This window comes from Hemicordylus capensis, chromosome 2 (assembly GCF_027244095.1).
Source record: "Hemicordylus capensis ecotype Gifberg chromosome 2, rHemCap1.1.pri, whole genome shotgun sequence".
NCBI lineage: Eukaryota > Metazoa > Chordata > Lepidosauria > Squamata > Cordylidae > Hemicordylus > Hemicordylus capensis.
Window position 1 is genome coordinate 380,514,687 of NC_069658.1, and position 18,238 is coordinate 380,532,924.

The window sequence follows — 18,238 nt, forward strand, 5'->3', positions numbered from 1 at the left end:
TAATTATTTACATAACAAAACAGTTGAACTGGTAGGTGACCAAGGAAACCTTCCCAAGAAACACTCAAGCACTCTGGCATGGATGTGGCACAGAAGTGTGTGTGTCCGAAAAGGACAATGGAAGGTATAACATTTCAGCTAAATAACACTCTATGCACCAATACTTGGTTCGTCCACATTAAAAGCTGAAACCAAATCCATCATAAGTATTAAAATAGTCATTCAAGTTAGTAGTTCTGGTCACACTGTCATGGGACTGCAGAATAGTATGCATGATTTCTGAAGGTCAATTTCTTTTGATTATCTATGATAACCAAATGAAGATCCGGATCACCAGCATGCCTTCTACATGATTTATCTATTCTATTATTTTAATATTGCCTCCCAAAGATAATGGGAGAAATGCATGATATAAAACAGAATTAAAATACTTCATAATGCCAAAAACAAGTGTGAATTCACTTGAAAATGATCCATTAAACTCATGATGCTGTGTTACTCTTTCTGTTTGCAGAAGAGCTAAGCAAGCATGCAGAAATTATTATTATTATTATTATTTTACATTTATATTCCGCTCTTCCTCCAAGGAGCCCAGAGCGGTGTGCTACATAAGTTTCTCCTCACAACAACCCTGTGAAGCAGGTTAGGCTGAGAGAGAAGTGGCTGGCCCAGAGTCACCCAGCAAGTCTCATGGCTGAATGGGGATTTGAACTCGGGTCTTCCTGGTCCTAGTCCAGCACTCTAACCACTACACCACACTGGTGTAGTGAATTTAGCTTCAATCTAATTTAGATTGAATTTAGCTCTTGAATTTAGCTTCAATCCTATGCATACTTACTTGCTAGTCCCATGAAAGTAAATGGGGCTGAACAAACATGGATAGGATTGGCGTGTTAGTATTACAGAGCCTTGCTACAGTCATCTGGTAGATGGTTGTAGAAGTGGAAAGTGATCAATAGCTGTCTAAATTAAACATGCAGAATACTGAAGACTACTGTTAAGCATTTGCAGTTTTATTGACAGACAGGGGCAGGCATTGTCACATAAACCTGGACTTAACAATACTGATGGAAATAAAGTTGTCTGAGTGACAGAAGCAGATGATATGTATTTACCTGAATATAAGCCAACTCCAAATTTAAGAGCCCTTTAAAAACAGACATTAAATACAGGTTGAACCCTTATTTACCCAAAAGGAAGACTCTGAATTTAAGATGACCCCCTGATTTAAAACATGAAAGAACTTGGAAAAAACCATATTCAGGTAAATACAGCAGTATGAGGGAAGACATTGAAGCTGCAAAAAGCATGGCATTTCAGTATTACTTCCTGGGAAACCTGGATCTAGATTTTTGTGTTTCAGCATTCTATTAAGACTTTGTTGTACTTGCCTCTGTTTGTGCCAGAGTTCCAGTTTCCATAACCTAGAAAGAAGATATTAAACAGACATTAAAGCTTATGTTAGTTGTAGGCTGTTCTAGATACTGTATAGCCAAAGCAAACTATTATTCAACAGTTTCTTTTGAACTCTGTCTTCACAGGTATTCATTGAATGATGGAACAATTAGGAGATAGAAACATTGGTCTTACTGTGAAGTGTTCTTTTTCACAGCTGAGGAGGTCATCCTCCAAAGTATGGGTTGGAATACTGAGCATGCTCCAGATAGGACCAATCAAATTGTTGCAGGCGTGGCTAGGTTGTAGCATGGGAGGCGACCCAGCCTCAGTTCCAGGACTGATGTGCTCTCATGGAAAGGTAAGGAAAAAATAAGTAGACAATCAAGGGAGAGGTGGGGGGGGGACAGCCTACAGAGCTAAACAACCTGGAAGTTGCCCCCACCCAATCACGCCCTGCCCAAGTAACAAACCCCTCAGGAAAGAAGAGAGGAATACTGATGAACATTCCGGGCACGTCGGATAACCCCTCGGCTGTGAAAAAGAACACTTCACGGTAAGACCAATGTTTCTTTTTCCACAGTCCTAGGAGGTCATCCTCCAAAGTATGGGACATACCCAAGCCAATATAGCCAGGGTGGGACCCAGCCAGATGTGAATCAGACCACCTGTTGAAGAATAGTGCGCCCCAGTGCCACCTGAGGGGCATGAAAGGTGGATATCTTGTAATGTTTTATAAAGGAAGTGACAGATGACCAAGTGGCCGCCTTGCAGATATCAAGTAAGGGCATATTGGCTGTAAAGGCCGCGCTGCAAGTGGGGTGTGTTGTAATGCTGGAAGGAATGGGTAGTCGCAGAGACTCATAGGCAAGAGCAATACAGGATTTATTTCAAGCAGCTATTGTGTCTTTGGAAACCTTAGAGCCAAGAGTCGCTTGATGAAAAGACACAAAGAACGAGTCCAGGCGTCTCAAGGGCTTGGTTCTACGCCGCAAACAGTTTCAGAGAGCATGTCTGACATCAAGTGAATGCCATAGTTTTTCTTTAGGATGAATTGGAGATGGACAGAAGGAGGGCAGAACAATGTCCTGTGATCGGTGAAAGGTAGAGCTGAACTTTAGGAGAAAGGTAGAGTTGATCTTAAGGATGACTGCATCAGATTGAAAAACACAGAATTCCTTGTGGGCAGACAGGGCCCCAAGTTCTGAAACTCTTCGAGCAGAGGTGATAGCCACCAAAAATAAAACCTTAAGGGGGGGTAAACGCAGATTCACTTTGGACAGTGGTTCGAATCGGGCCTTGGTGAGGGCATTGAGAACATTGCTTAGGTTCCATGTAGGGAACCTGTGTACGGGTGGAGGTACCAAATTAGATGCCTCTTGCAGGAACTGTTGAAGGTGAGGGTGCAAACGAGAAGAGCTGTTATGGACCAAAGAACACACCAAAGATGATGCTGAGGTTTGATGCTTGAACATAATGGGGTGAAGGCCCAAGTCAAGCCTCGAATGGAGAAAGGAAAGGACCTAATGAACATTAGCCGATGAAGGGTCAATGCACTTCCTGTGCGCCCACCTGGAAAAAGCTGCCCAGGAGGTCTAATAAATGCAATTTGTCTACCGTCTCCTGGATGACAGGATGGTATCCTGGACCGAAGCAGAGTAACCCTTCTGAGCTAGGAGCCCACATTAAACTTCCAGGCGGCTAGCTGGAGCCACTGAAGATCGGGGTGTATGATGGGACCCTGTGATAGGAGGTCTGACTGCAGAGGAAGGTGCCATGGTGGAACGACCGATAGTTGTAAAAGATCTGAAAACCATGGTCTCCATGGCCAGAATGGGGCTATCAAGATGATCTCTGCCTTCTTGGAATAGAGCTTCTGTACAAGCCTGGGTATCACTGCAGTCGGCGGGAACGCACAGAGAAGACTTGGTGGCCAAGGAGAGACCAGAGCATCTACAACATCTGCCCAATGGGAGAGGAAGCAGGAGAAGAATCTGGGAAGGAGATGGTTGAGATGCAAGGCAAAGAGATAGACTATGGGAAATCCGAAGCGATGTATGGCCTGCCAAAACACTTCCCAATGAAGGGAACACTCCGCCGGGTCTATCACCTGAGCCAGTCAGCTTGGGTATTCGCCATGCCCTGTAGGTGTTCTGCTATGATTGCCACCAGGTGTTGTTCTGCCCTACTGAAGAGCCTGCCAGTCTCTTTCATCAGAGTATGGGATCGAGTACCTCCCTGGCAGTTGATGTGTGACTTGGTGGCATTGTCCATGTGCACGAGATGAACCATCGGTAGGAACTGCAATAGGGACAGGTGCACCACTCGGAGCTCCAACCGACTGATGTTGTGCCTCTTCTCTCATGTAGTCCAGACACCCTGAGCATACTGACCATTGCAGTGGGCTCTCCATCCCATGAGGCTGGCATCTGTGGTTACCAGAATTCGATTCAATATCGTAAGAGAAATGCCTCTCAGCATGGCTGATGATAACCAACAGTGAAGAGACTGCCGGATTACCGTAGGTAAGGGAATCTCTCTGTGTGATACATGCCATGATGTCCTCCTGAAAGGGAAAGAGGAGCCACTGAAGAGGGCGCGAGTGCCAACGCGTTCATAGAGTGCACTCCAGGCATGTGATCATGGACCCGAGTAACTGAGCTAAGGTCATCAAGTCGGTCGACGACGTGTGAAGCAGAGGCTGGATAATGGCAGCCAACTTTTGACATCTCTCTGGGGGCAAGGAGACGGCCAGGCGTCGCATTTCTAACCAGGCTCCCAGGTGTTGGAGAGTTTGAGATGGGATGAGGTGACTTTTCTGAAAGTTTATCAGGAAACCGTGTGAGGTAAGGACCGAGGTGGTCTTTTTTGCACAGCCAGCTGAGCCTGACAGAACGATGGTGCTCGTATGAGCAGATTGTCGAGAAGCAGGTAAATGTGGACCTGGCACGTACGTAGATGTGCCACTAGAGCAACCATTAGCTTGGTAAATACACTGGGGGCTGATGATAGGCTGAAGGGCAGAGCTCTGTATTGGTAATGGTGGTTGTCATACCCAAATCTGAGGAATCTCCTGTGGTCGGGAAGAAGAGGTACATGGAGGTAAGCCTCTGTTAGATAGATAGAGGCCAGGAAGTCCCCTCTTGATATTGAGTCCTTAATTGAGCGAAGGGATTCCATCTGGAATTTCCTCTTGCAGATGAAGTGATTGGGGGATCTTAAGTTCAGGACCGCTCTACAGGACCTGTCCTTTTTGGGGACCAGAAATAACAGTGAATAGATGCCGCGCCATAACTCTGTTGGCAGTACTGGTTCGATGGCACTGATCTGAAGGAGGTGCTGAATAACCTGATGAATCCAAATCTGTTTGTCCAGATGCCTTGATTTGGGAGACCTAGTCCGGAGGATGTGACTGAAAATCCAAAGCGTACCCATGAGAGACAGTGGAGCGCACCCAACGACCCTGCATCGTGGCTTCCCAGTGTGGAATAGAAGTCGAGAAGCCTGCCTCTCATGGGAGCTGAGTCATTGTTTCCTGGACGGGTTGGAGGTAGGAGGGAAAGGTTGAGGAGAGCATCCCCTGGAGAGTCCACCTCCTCACTGCTGCCATCTGTTATGCCAAGTTGGTTGGTGTGTGAAGGCTGAGTTGTCTCTGTGGGAAGACAAGGCTGGTCTCTGCAGACCTCTGAAGGGGCAAAAGGACTGGATGTCAGACCAAAAGGGCCTATGTGCTTCCCTGCGGGATAACGGGAGAGCCTTCTTATCATCCTTGGTCTCTACAAGAACTGGGTCTAAGGCGTCACTGAAGAGCTGAGCACCTGTGAAAGGTGTAGCGGAAAGGTTAAGCCTAGATCTGGAATCTACATTCCAGTGCTTAAGCTATAGCGAGTGGTGAACGGCTACTTCTGAGGCCATGGCCCGGGCTGCATATTGGATGCAATTGAGGCTAGAGTTGGCCATGAGTGCCGTTGCTTTGGCTAGTTTATTCAGCCCTTGATGAACCTTGGTCAACTCGGGTAGAACCATGGCGGCGATCTCTTTCACCCAGAGCAGAGACACTCTGACAATGATGTAGTAGTGGCTGCTTTGATGACCGTGGCTGAGTGGTTCTTGCGTAACAGCATATCTGACTTTTGCTCCTCAAGTGACCTTAGTTGTTCCTCCCCTTCCTTGACAATGACTGATGGTGACACCAGTTGGGCCACTGGTGGGTCGACCGTGGGCATTGCTAGGAGAGATGTGACCTCTGGAGACAAACTGTAGTGCTTCTTGGGAATGGGCCCCAAGGTCTTAGATGAAGCGGGGGCCGCCCATTCAGCCATCATAACATCCTTGAAAACAGAGGGAAAAGGTACCGTAGCCATAGGAACAGAGCTGGAAGGAAATATACTATGGTCCAGAGCAGGTGTAGCCTGTATCTATTCTATAGAAGCTATATCATTAACAGCACGCCTCGCCTTAGAGAGCATAACTTCAAAATCTGAAGATGAAAATAGACGATAAGAAACTGGAATTGGTGTCCTAGTATTTTCATCAGATAACTCTCCCTCCTCTTTGTCTGATTCGGAGTTGTCATTGTCCCCATTCAAGCCTGCCTAATATATAGGAGATGGGTTGATGGGCATGGTTGGAGGGACAGCGGGAGCAGGATAAACCCCTGCAGGGGCTGCCAGAGTGGGTCTGGATGGAAGAGTCTGAGTGGGAAGAGTGGGGATGTTTGGGTGAAGGGGCCCCTTTGAGGAAGAGGAGGAAGAAGGAGACCTGGGTCTCTTGCTGCTTCTTCTTGGTCTTGCAGCCCTTGGATGGAACAGACCCCTTTTACATACCAGGATGGGTTGCCTGCCAGGGCTGGATCCCGGTGAGGAGGAATGTGAACAATGCCTGTCGACCCTATGAATCATGGGCTGAGAGGGTGGCGGAGGGCCAGATTGCGATTGGAGTGGAACGCGAACTTTTATAATGGCTGTGCACTGCTGCTCAATGAATCTCCCCCAACCAAGCCGCCACATCAGAAGGGAGAAAGGGTATGCCCACGGGTTGCACATTACTCATGTCCGGTGGATCAATGGATGGAGTCGAGGTGACAGTCGGTAAAGGCAGTCCAGGTGGTGAAGGTGCCCGCTGGCTTGGGCGCGGGGGTGCATGGTGCTCTGCCAGTGGCGGCAACATCGTTGCATCTAGCTGTTTAGTATTAAGATCTGAGAAAGTTGTAGGTATGGAGGCTTGCTGAATCGTCACCGTCTCCGGTCCCGAAGGGGTAGGAAGAGAAGGAAGATGAGGACTCCCAGGCATAGCCAGTAATTCGATCACCTTCTCAGACATGGTGAGAGGAGGGATCGGTTGTAGAGAGGGCTGCTGACCGCCCTAGCTCAGCAGCAGATCAGCAGCTCCTGAGTGGCTTGCTTCAAAAACAGCCTGCACTCCATAGCAAGCAAAGGGAAAGTGAAAGCAAAAGAAACAAGACCTGATTAAGCCAAATTTGATAAATTAGAAGATTTTGGAATAGACTTGTCCAGAGAAAAATGACTTCCTTCCCTCCCTTGCACAATACTAGAAAGAAAGGCAGGAAATTGGTAATAGAAAGCTAGCCAATTAAGCTCCCAAGCGTTCAAAAAGCTGCAGGAGCAAAGCCACAGACCTGTTCGTGGAACAGACAGGACCGGAACTGGGGCTGGGTTGCTTCCCATGCTACAACCTAGCCACGCCTGCAACAATTTGATTGGTCCTGTCTGGAGCATGCTCAGTATTCCAACCCATACTTTAGATGACCTCCTCAGACTGTGGAAAAAACAGCAGAAATCTCACCAGATAGTGAAGTGTGATGTTTCTTTGTTGTAACAATAATGACAATAATAATAATTATTATGATCTTACAACATGCAACTGACAAGATCTAGCAGCAAAGATACTAACTGCCCTGATATGCAAATTACGATTCTACAATCCCCCAGGAATTAATAGTAGTGGCACATAGAGCCAAAAACACAAACCCACCCAAAGCTATATGAGAGAGAGAGAGATGGCAAAACACAATCCTCCAACACATAATCGACCAACAAAGCCTATAGTTCACAATATGTTTTAACTCAGAAGGAGATGGACTCCTCACTATGCAAACCAAAGTACCCTTGCTTCCACAGTGATCTTCCCCTCTTTGATTGCATCTGGAAGTCCAACTGAGAAGCAGGATTACTAGTCTGCTTTCTGGCACGCAGCAACTTGATGCGGAACCTCAATATTCTCCTTCCAGCAAAGGGGCAGGTTGTCACCTCAGAGGAGGTGATGGCTATGTTGAATGTATCAGGACTCATATCACCACACACCCAACAATATAGTAGAAGCTAGATCAGGCCTTGATAAGTTCTATTTTTATCTAACAGCCATCCCAGCACCGTTCCCTATAGGGTGTGCGCATGCTCACAAGTTTTTGCATGTCTGCTCAGTTCATTTTAGATCCTGCTCAGGTTTAATCAGGAAGGTCCCACTCTGAATGCAAGTGCGCACAGTGCCCTGATACTGCCACCCGGAACAAAACTCATTCTGCACAGAGATGAAAAAAATTAGAGGGACCACTGAGAGCAACTGTAGCACCCCAGCCCCAAAATTTGGCAGCCCAACAATGGACACTTGACAAAGTTACCAGATGTAATGATGGACACTGTAGGGTGGGAGGGTAAATAGGCTTCTCGTTATCCCCTTTATAAGCAACATAACAGAAACAAGGCTGGCTGGGACAAATAACAATGTTACAAAATAACTACCTGTGAATATCCTAGTCCAGGCACCATGGTTAAATTTCTAGGCACCATGGCTCCCTGGCACCTGGGATTATTCAAGCCCCAAGCTAGATCTAAACAAACAACAACAACTCTGTTCAAACGCACACATACAGACACACTAATCTAGAAGCAGTTGAACAACTAAAACAAGGCAGGTTTTTAGATTAGCAGCAAAAAAAAAAAAAAAAAAAAAAAAGAATGGGAAGAAAAGTACCAGGCAACAACTCATGCAAATAAAGGTGATCCCATAACTGCTTAGGAATAAACTGCAGTTGCAGTTTTAATGCGCAAACTCTCAAACATACCAATGCATCCCCCAAACGTTATTCTGTTTTTTCAGTGACTAAGAGGGGAAGTAATCTTGGCAAACAATTCCACATAACATGAGAAACCCACTAGCAGAAGCATAACTCCAGTAAGATACCCCAAATTGTCCCATATGTTGTATTTCACTTATGGTACTCTATGCACTATCCATATACCCAATGGATGAGAACCTTACTGGTGTACTGCACTCTGGAAATGACAGACAGACTACCCCTCTCTTCCTCCTATTGATCTGATAAAGAGAGATTTTGCTTGCTTGTGCAATCCTCTTCGCATGGGAACACCACAACATGACAGTGCAACAAGAACCAGACTCAATACTGTTATGCTTTGTAGCGATACTGTTTGTGTACCACAAGCTTCATGAAGACTGCACACACTAGCCAAACCAGTTGTGTTCTTGTAGATAATGAAGGGCTAATCAGTGGGTTTTCCCCTTGGCCAAGGGGGAGGATTATGCCCCCCATTACTTAATCTTCAACTAACAGGGGAAAATCCCCACATACCCTAAATGGACAAATATAGAAAAAGGAAAAAATCCTTCCATCTTCATGCTTTGCAACCAAGGATGGAAGAAAAAGAGATATTGCCTATAGGCAGAGATGCTCTTACCCCTGAACTTCCAGGCCTAAGTCCAGGGCTCCACACCCCCTGCCACCCCCAATTCTCTTTAGTTTAATCCACCCATTTAGTCCTGGGTGGTCTGGTTGCTACGCCACTGGTGTGCACTGTGCTGGGCGGCCAACTGTGACCTGTGCTGGGAGGCAGAGTGTGACCTCTGGGAATATGTTGAAATGTTTCTGCAAATGTATATTTGCATAAATATATCTGTTTTGTATTCTTGCATTCTTGTGAGTTCAGTTGTTGTTTGTGCCCTCAAGAACCCACATGTTAAAAATATTGCATGTGTCCCGATGTGTGTGTGTGTGTGTAGGGTGATGATGCCTAACTTGCAGCGAGGAACAGGCACCAAAGGCCTTTAGGTCCTGGCTTCAAAATTACCTAGGTGCACCTCTGCCTATAGGAGGAACAAGGGGGAAAGTTAAAGAGGGACAGAGGGAGCAAGAAAGGTATAAGAGTAGAAGTTTGAAAATGGCAACAAGGAAATAGTAGCAATTACTGGCTGAAAATAAACCAAAAAAGGGTAAGACCATACCTACCTCTAAAGGGAGAATTCTCATATGGGCTTTGAGCTATGGGATGACAGGGAATTGACTATACTGTTTCCCCAGATATCAGGGATAATAGTATGGATAGAAGGAATGACTGAACTCTCAAAATCTGACGACAAAGCTCCCTAACTTATAGGAAACTAAGATCCTAAAACTAAGATTTTACCTTTTGTAAACTGCCTTGAGATGCATTATGAAAGGCATATAAAAACTGAATTAAATAAAATCCTAAAATGCAACAATTTTCAAACCCACCCATCAAAGATGGGGTTATGTGTAAAGTTGTGCCCTCGAGTTGGTGTTGACTCCTGGTGACCACAGAGCCATGTGTTTTTCTTTGGTAGACTACAGGAGGAGTTTACCATTGCCTCCTGAGGCAATGCAGTGTGAGATGAAGCCTTTCAGCACCATCCTATATCACTGCTGCCCCATATAGGTGTTTCCCATATTCTGGGAAACATACCGGTGGGGATTCGAACCAGCAACTTCTTGCTCTCTAGGCAAGTCATTTCCCCGCTGCACCATTAGGTAGCTGGGGTTATGTGTACTGGACAAAATTGATTTCTGTTGATGAGGACCCTGTGCTAGCTTATCTTGACTCCTCTAAAGCAGGGATTCTCAACGTGTGGGTCCCCAGATGTAATTGGACTTCAACTCCCATAATTCCTACCAAAGGCCACTGGGGCTGGGGATTATGGGAGTTGAAGTCCAATAACATCTGGGGACCCACACGTTGAGAAACCCTGCTCTAAAGGACCCATGAGGAATTAAGGGTATATAACTAAGCAACGGTTGTCATAGGGACATTCCTGGACCAGGGCCTCTCTATCACCTTGAATACTACAAAGGTGCATCCCCTTTGATTCTGCAACTCACTTCCAATTATTTGTGCCATGAATAACCTGCAAGCCATGATTCTCTTAAGGTTCTTTAGATCTCTATGCTAATGAGGTAACACTGACACACACAACTGAATTTCATCTGAGAGATGGACCTCTCCTCCTCTTTGCTTCAGTGCCTACAAGATAAAGTTTGTATTCACTGACAAACCTAGTAACCTTTGGCTTACTACCTATGGTTAACTGTCACAACTTCTGACTGGCAGTTATGTAATCATGCAAAGAGGGATTGAGTTGGACAAGATGAGTAATGATCTCCCTATGACTCCCTACTAGCATTCACCAGCCACAAGGAAGAATCTACTTAATAGCTGCACAACAGTATCTAGCATCTCTACAATACTCCCTAAATAAAAAAAAGACTAAGCCACAAAAACACAATGGCCGCTCTGTAATCCAAGACACAGCTCTGTTACCACAGGTAACATACATACACCAATTCTGAGAAGTTTGATTAATACAATCCAAGATCTCTTTACTGGAAGATGAAGTATACCTTGCAGGGATTGCAGAAAGTCTAGACAAAACAGGATTTGAAACAACTTCATTAGAGTAGTCTTGTCACTTCACAAATATTGTTATATTTTTGCAGCCCTTTATCTGAAATTCTCTATGCTGCAGTCAGATTCAGAACAAACTAATTATTGATCCTTCAAATTTCCTCTTACAACTGCCATTGAACTTAACATCTCATATACCAGGTCTTAAGCCTGTCTAGAAGCTAAATCCTTTGATATAAAAGCTCAGCTTCAGTCTCCAGTGTATGAGGGCACTGCAGTTACTCAGCAGTATTCTGCTCATGCTCAAAGATACTCTCCATTTTACATTTACTTCACATACTTGGATTCCTGCACAACTAACTAATTCCAAGGCTGAACTCTGAAAAGTCTTAGTTAAGTTTAAGCCCTGCATCTAATCCACTAATCAACATCAACTGTTTAAATCTATCATCATCTCATTCTTTATAAAGCACCACATAGCTGATGCAATAGTAAATAAAAATATAATTGAACCGATTTGGAATCAAAACAAAAGCCATTATCTCCTTGGACAATCATAGACCCAGCACTGAAATCCACAGCGAAAGATTTACTTTAAAAGCAAGTTCACGGATTAAGTCTACAGAAATATAGTGGTACCTATGCCAAGCCCTAATCTAAATATCCAGAGCCAGAAGTGTAAGTAACTGGTGTGCTTAAAAAAAAAAAAAGATTGTGAGCCCTTTAGGAATAGGGAACAATCTTCTATTTTCTTTCCCCACATGAATAACTTCTTTCGCTACACAAATAACTTCTTTGTTAGAAAGCAGTATATAACTATTGATAATACACAGCCACCACCAACTGGAATCAGGGTCAGAAAAATATTGGCCATGATTTCCCATTATACATGCACAAAGTGAGAGACACAAAGTATTGTGACACCAATGATCTATCTACACTTTGGAGTAATAATGAGAATCTGCATCACTTTTAAAGTCCGCCTAGCATGCCCAAGAGAGCAAGTAAGTTACATTTAGATGCTTGATTGAAGAGATTAAACAGTCATCCACCAAGGTTGCCTTAGATGTACACTATCAAGCTTTGGTTCATGGGAGTTGGATTCTTAAGATTCCATACATTTCCAGCATCAGTAGCCTGGCAACCACACTATTAATGAAGAGAGTGTCTGAATTTCAGGAAGGAGATTCAGTTGAGCACATGCATAACCAAGGGTTTAGAGAAACAGATGTGTACACAGAGCCAAGCAAAATCCTAAGAGAACACAAAAGGTCATGTATTACATATGCTTAGCAAAACCTATTACAATTCCTCCAAAATTTGTTTCCGAGAACCAAGCACAGGCGAGAGAATATGCCCGCTAGACGCATCTCCATCCTAGTTATAACACCCATACGTTTTTTTTAAAGCATGGCAACTCCCGCTTGGCAGACGCCCATTCAAAATTCCAAAAGGACTGGGGTGGGGTGGGGTGGGGTGGGGGGAAGAGCGAAAAAACCACGCTAGCTCTCCCAGGAACAGCCATCGCCAATCTGACATAGGTGATCCTGCAGCAGCCTCCCACACCCGCTCTTCACCACCACCACCACCACCACCACCACCACTCACAAGAGCCAAGCAGCGGGGTGCGCGTGTGCATACCACCACATCTCTGCTCGACAAGGAAGCACCGAGCGCAGCCTAGCCATCCTGACGTTCCCCCGACTCGCGTCCACATGCACAGCCCGACTGGCGGGGGCTGGGGCAGGCGGGGGCAACTAGGAGCCAGGACGACGCGCCGACGTGCACCGTCCGAAAAGGTACGAGGAACTCCTCCCACCCCCCACCGCGAAGAATACCTCAGCGCCGAACCTCGGACAGAGGGCCTTGGAGAGGGGCGGCCGCGACAGCCATGCCCGAATGAGAAGGGTGGGCAACGCTGCTGACCCCACCCCCTGCGATACGGAGACGGGCCCCGCCCTCCCTCGGGCCCATCCTTGGTGGAAGCGCGACTCTCCCGGTCTCTCGATAGAGAAAGAGCTCCCTTGTTCTTTGCAGGATGCTCACCTGAATAGCTCATGATGGCGGCGGCTGCACACAACCCCACTCCCTCGCACCCGTTACCTCCTGCGCCAGACAGCAACGGCAGCTCTCTAACCCCGCCTCCCGACACTGTTGGTCGCGCTCACTCGCTCAGTCGGCCAGCCATTGGCGACTCTGACTGTTAATCCCGCCCCTGCCGTAAATCCTCGTACCTTAGTAGACGCAGGAAACGCCTATCAGACCACTCTGATTAACCTGTAGACAACTAGGGATGTCAATCAAATGCATCCAGCAAATAATTGTGTAGCAGTAATCCCTAGGAAATTATTGGGTCGCCCTGCTTATCACTCACGAAGAATGGAGGACAGTGTTTCTCGTTGGGTTCTCAAGCCATGGGAGGGACTGCCGATTTCTCGTATTGGTCAGAAAGGGTGGACTGAGCCCGCCCCCCCTTGGCCTCAACGCCGACGAAACAGATAACGGGAAGGGGTTCAAGTTGCTCCTAACCTAGCAGACTACGGAGGCTCGGTAGGTACATTGCTTAGTACTGGGCAACGGCTGGTTCTCGCAATAAGTCCGCTTTGCTTTAAGGTCGTCGGATAAAAACCCAAACACTGAAGGGCAGCACGGAGCTGGAGTCTCTGTGGCTGTTTAGCATTGTTGCAATCTACCGCTAAAGCGGGGTATATCCATTGTTTTCCATTATACACCCGACGGGGCTCCGTCCTGTACGCGGAGCCGGAATCTCTTGCGGCGGGCAGGCTTATAAGGGCGCAAGGAGAGAAGAACAATAATACACAATAGGCTAATGAGCGGAGCCAAACAAATGTGAGGAGCGGCATGAGTCGGTTTCCCCTAACTCGTGTAGATATTAAACGAGGATCTCGTCGTTCTGAAAAATACCAATGAGCTATTTGGTACAGAAGAGTTTTCCTCCCATGGCACGGCTTGCCCTCCCCCACCCGAGCGGGCACGCACACACTTTTAAATGTGTTTATTTAACAATACGAATATGACGCATATATCGTTTGCACGGGACGTAGGTGATACGCGCTCGTACTGACTTGGCCCAGTCCTGGGCAAAGAGTTGCCAGCCTGGAAGCCCGTAGACTTCTCACGGGGGGGTTCGACTTAGCGTGCATTTGTGCACATGCTATAAACAAAGCCCCGCGGCTTCTGACATGGAAAACATACACCCAAGCGTCCTCAGTGGCGACGTTAAAAGTCCTGGGCTCTGCAATGCAGGGCCTGCAATGCAGTAGTATTATTCTCTACAAATGAAACCATCCAAAACGAGGTGTGGGACGAGCCTGCTTCAACCCGGGAGCTGGCGTAGAGTAATGGGAAGCTGCAAGCCTCCAAATCCTGTCGATTCAGTCTTACTACGCAGGCATACGCCTACGAAATAGTTTAGAGAAAGCCGCTGGCTCTTCGCCACATTTGCAACTTGTAAATAATATTACCTTGAGCTGCCATAGGAGGAGTTACTGAAATAATGTATGTTCATTCTATAAGATGGCAAAGCACATTTTATCTGCAGAAAGTCCTGGGTTCAATAGCTAATAATGTTTCCAAGGAAGGGTAAGAAAGACCCTTGCGTCTGAAACTGGAGAACTTCAGGTAGTGAAGACACCACTGAACTAGATAGACCAAAGATCGAGTATAAGGCAGCTTCCTATGTTCAGGTGTTTTGAGCACTCACAGATCAGTCTGAATACTACACTTATATAGCACTGTACAAATGCTATATTATACAGAACTGCATTATATACTGAAGAGAATATCAGAATTAGACCCAGTAAGGCACAAAACACTACTTTCTTGACCATCTGCCCAAGGGAAAGGGACCCCTTCCCATCCTTTATCCTGATGTTGTAAAGTCGGTGTCTGCTCTTGGTGACCATAGAGCCCTGTGGTTGTCTTTGGTAGTAGTAGTATAGGAGATAGTTTCCCCCCTAAATTGGGTAACAACAGTAGGGTCTCTAAGTAAGAATACACCTTTAATGCTGAAGTCCTTTGAACTTTGGAATAAAATCTGTTCAATATATTAGAACATTTCTGAGTAAACACATATCAAACAGTATTTGATCAGGTAACAAAGAAAGTTTGTTTTCTGCTGCTCCATTTGAACACGGTGATTCTGCAAATGTCCAGTGCGTAATAGTTGGAACTCGAGACACACACAGGAAACTGCCTTATTTTAGGCCCATTCACACATGTTCAATACCTATGCGCAGGTACAGTCATTCACACGTTGTGCTGAACAAAATTCCTAATTTTGTTTCATATTATGCAAACTTTATATTTGGTGGCAGAGTCCCACCCCCAACTCAATTAATATGAATGTATTGTGTTTATCTCTTTCTCCCATAGCTCCTTCAGAACTGCAGCAAATGCCTTGATGGCCCCAGGGAAATGGGACAAGTGGCCAAGCATATATTTTCTTGTGTGGTTTCTGTACAACTTCCATTTCTTTATGTATCCCTGGCAGAATACCACAGGAGCGTGTGTCTATGACTTTCTGTGGTGCAAGTCAACCCACAAACATAGCAATAGATTTTTGTCCCATAAGAAGTACTCTGCTTTTACAGGGATTTTAAAAGGACTTATCACATCTTGGAATCCCCCCCCCCCATGTTATGTTGCAGTAATAACCAAGACATTTAAGGCCTCATGAATTCTTTGCTGTTTCAGTAGATTTCAATTCTCAGTGAAGATCTGCTTCCTGCTGAGGCAGTTGTAAGGGAAAGGGGGAAGCAAAAACATTCCTTGGTTTCTGAGATGCAAACCTTATAAACAACAACTTATCACAAGTTCCTAAGGAGTTGTTCCTGCATGTAGATTTTATCACGGAAGCTGCTGGAATTTCACTCATGTTGCCTTTTATTAAAAGGAATTGGACCATAATGTGCCATGAAGTTAGTACTCAATCTGAACCTTATCAATTTTTAACTTCATTTCACAAGATGAGAGAGAGCACAACATTCATATAGCAGTTTTTAGATAAATGGAAAAATGAAAACTCTTGCCCCACATCTTTTGAGTTCAGTCATGGGAAGACAGATTATTTGAGGGTCCTGGGAAAAGGAAGTCCATCAAGGATATTTGGTTGCAGGGAGAGAAAGATCAAATATTCCCTGGCCAAAAATGCATAATGCAGTCACAGTTCCCCCACCCAGCAGTGCAGTTTTAGCTTCTTCAGCAAAGTTGAGTGGTCCTTATGGCCCTACAGATATTCTGCTTTTCTGAGAATATTGAGCCCCACATGGCATAATCTTGTATAACCCTTGTTAGAATGCATATTTTGAGGTTTTATCCATTTCAAGAAATACTCTAGAGATAATTTGATAAGATGAAAGCAAGGCCTCCTGGTAGAATAAATAATATTAAAAGGCAGTTTACTGTAATATTTACCAAAACAATCTAAAGGCAATAAAGCAGGGGAATAGGGAATTTGCCAGCGGCCACAGGATGAGTTCAGCTAGCAGTCCCCTTCCCATGTGGTTGTTTGTGCATGTGTGCTAGCACACACCAGCCCTACCCCCTGCATATAATGTCCTATGCAGGGGGCGTGGTCACCACTGGCAAGACAGGTGAGCTTCCCATGTGCCTATTGCACTGGGCACTTCATCGCCCACTGTTGGATTTGGGAAAATGTTTTTTCACTGCCTGGCCAAACTCAATGGCGCATGAATGAAGCACCCACTGCAGTGCGCCCGACATGGGGATGGATGAGCAACTCTGGCAGCCCCTTGAAGGTATGGGTGAAGTGCTCGGGGCCACGGTGGCTGGAGGACATCCTCCTGTGCTCAGTGATGGCCATGCGCCTGGCAATAAAAGCTTTCCCCACTGGAACACCAAGCTGTGTTAGTAAGGCAAGCCGTCTCCAGAGAAAAATTAGCTGGCTGGAATTCCAAGTGGTGGGGGATATCTCAAGCACTGGCAAGAAAGTTCCTTCTGATCTTAATGCCGAGGAATATGCAAAGCAACCAGTCACTTCCAAAGGTAACAAAGTTGCAGAACATTCCAGAACAAATGAAACCCAATTTATATTTATTTTTATTTGTTAAATTTAGATTGTTCATTAAAACAATCCCAAGCGGTTGCATTATGCATATATTGCATTATGCTTACAGGAGGAGTGAAGCCTCTGGCATCAGTTGTCCTGAGTTGGTGTGGTGAAATGTTCACTTCCATGTTATTACACCAACTCCAGCCAATTGACAGTTCTGTGTCAGGTTCTACTTCTGGGAGTGAAGAGGAAAGTTGTCAGATAGCTGGGATTAAAACCTCACAGATGGGCAGGCTGGAGAGAGGGGAGCATCACCAGGATATAAGGAAGCTAAGAAGCAGGGACAAGGAAGCTGAAGTGCAGAAAGAATAAGAATCTGAAGAAATGGTACATGGTCTGAAAAAAAGAAGGGGAGGGGGGAATTGAGATAAAGGGCAAATCAAATAATGATTTACTTTGAAGAAACTTCACAGCAACTAAAGATAATAAGCTATATACTATGGAGACAGGTTTGCTAGAGAGGCTGGTCAAGAGCCAGGGTGGCTAACAGAAATGTCCCTATCCAACCCAAGCATGGAGTCCCTTCAGTGGCTGTTGCTGGTGTTTACTGTGCATTTCTTTTTAGATTGTGAGCCCTTTTGGGACAGGGAAACATCTTATTTAGTTGTGTATTTTTCTGTGTAAATTCCTTTGAGAACATTTGTTGAAGAGTGGTATATAAATATTCATAGTAGAATAAATGTTTGCTAGAGCCCAGAGACTGACACTGTAATTTTGTCAGTTGTAGCTTCTACTGTCACTGCAATAATCCTGGCAATTTTTGGCTTATGAGAACTAAAAAGCCAAAAGGTGGGGGGGGGAGCACATACTGGGTCTGTTCAGACATCACACAGAACCTTGGAGTATTTCTCGTAACCTAGGTTACTTTGCCTAAACCCATACTGTGGCACTAATTGTGGTTTATTTATGGGCTATCTAGCCAAATTTGAACCCTGAGATGGACTCTACTTTCTTAAAACTAGAAATTAGAAGCATCTGTGCTATTTAATTGGTCGAGTTGGGGGGTGGGATGGGTAGGAGAGGAGCAAAACCTAAAAAGGTAGAAATACGAAAAAAAGGTGTGGATTGGCGA

General features: G+C 45.4%; 1 protein-coding gene and 1 long non-coding RNA gene across 3 annotated transcripts in view; one reads left to right on the plus strand and one right to left on the minus strand.

Moving 5' to 3' along the window:
- The window catches only part of AKAP8L (A-kinase anchoring protein 8 like), a 35,784-nt gene extending 22,545 nt beyond the window's left edge, over nt 1-13,239 (minus strand). For both annotated transcript variants that reach the window (XM_053294200.1, XM_053294199.1), the window contains exons 1-2: nt 13,119-13,239; nt 1,392-1,424 (exon numbers count right to left, since the gene is read on the minus strand). In XM_053294200.1, the coding sequence (XP_053150175.1) occupies nt 1,392-1,424; nt 13,119-13,131 (46 nt within the window). In that variant the 5' untranslated portion in view covers nt 13,132-13,239. The remainder of the gene's footprint in view (nt 1-1,391; nt 1,425-13,118) is intronic.
- Nucleotides 13,240-13,375: 136 nt separating this feature from the next.
- LOC128344310 (uncharacterized) lies at nt 13,376-17,862 on the plus strand. Its single transcript, XR_008315781.1, has 2 exons — nt 13,376-13,622; nt 15,468-17,862. It is a non-coding gene; the product is annotated as an uncharacterized LOC128344310 (long non-coding RNA).
- The last annotated feature ends 376 nt before the right edge of the window (nt 17,863-18,238 follow it).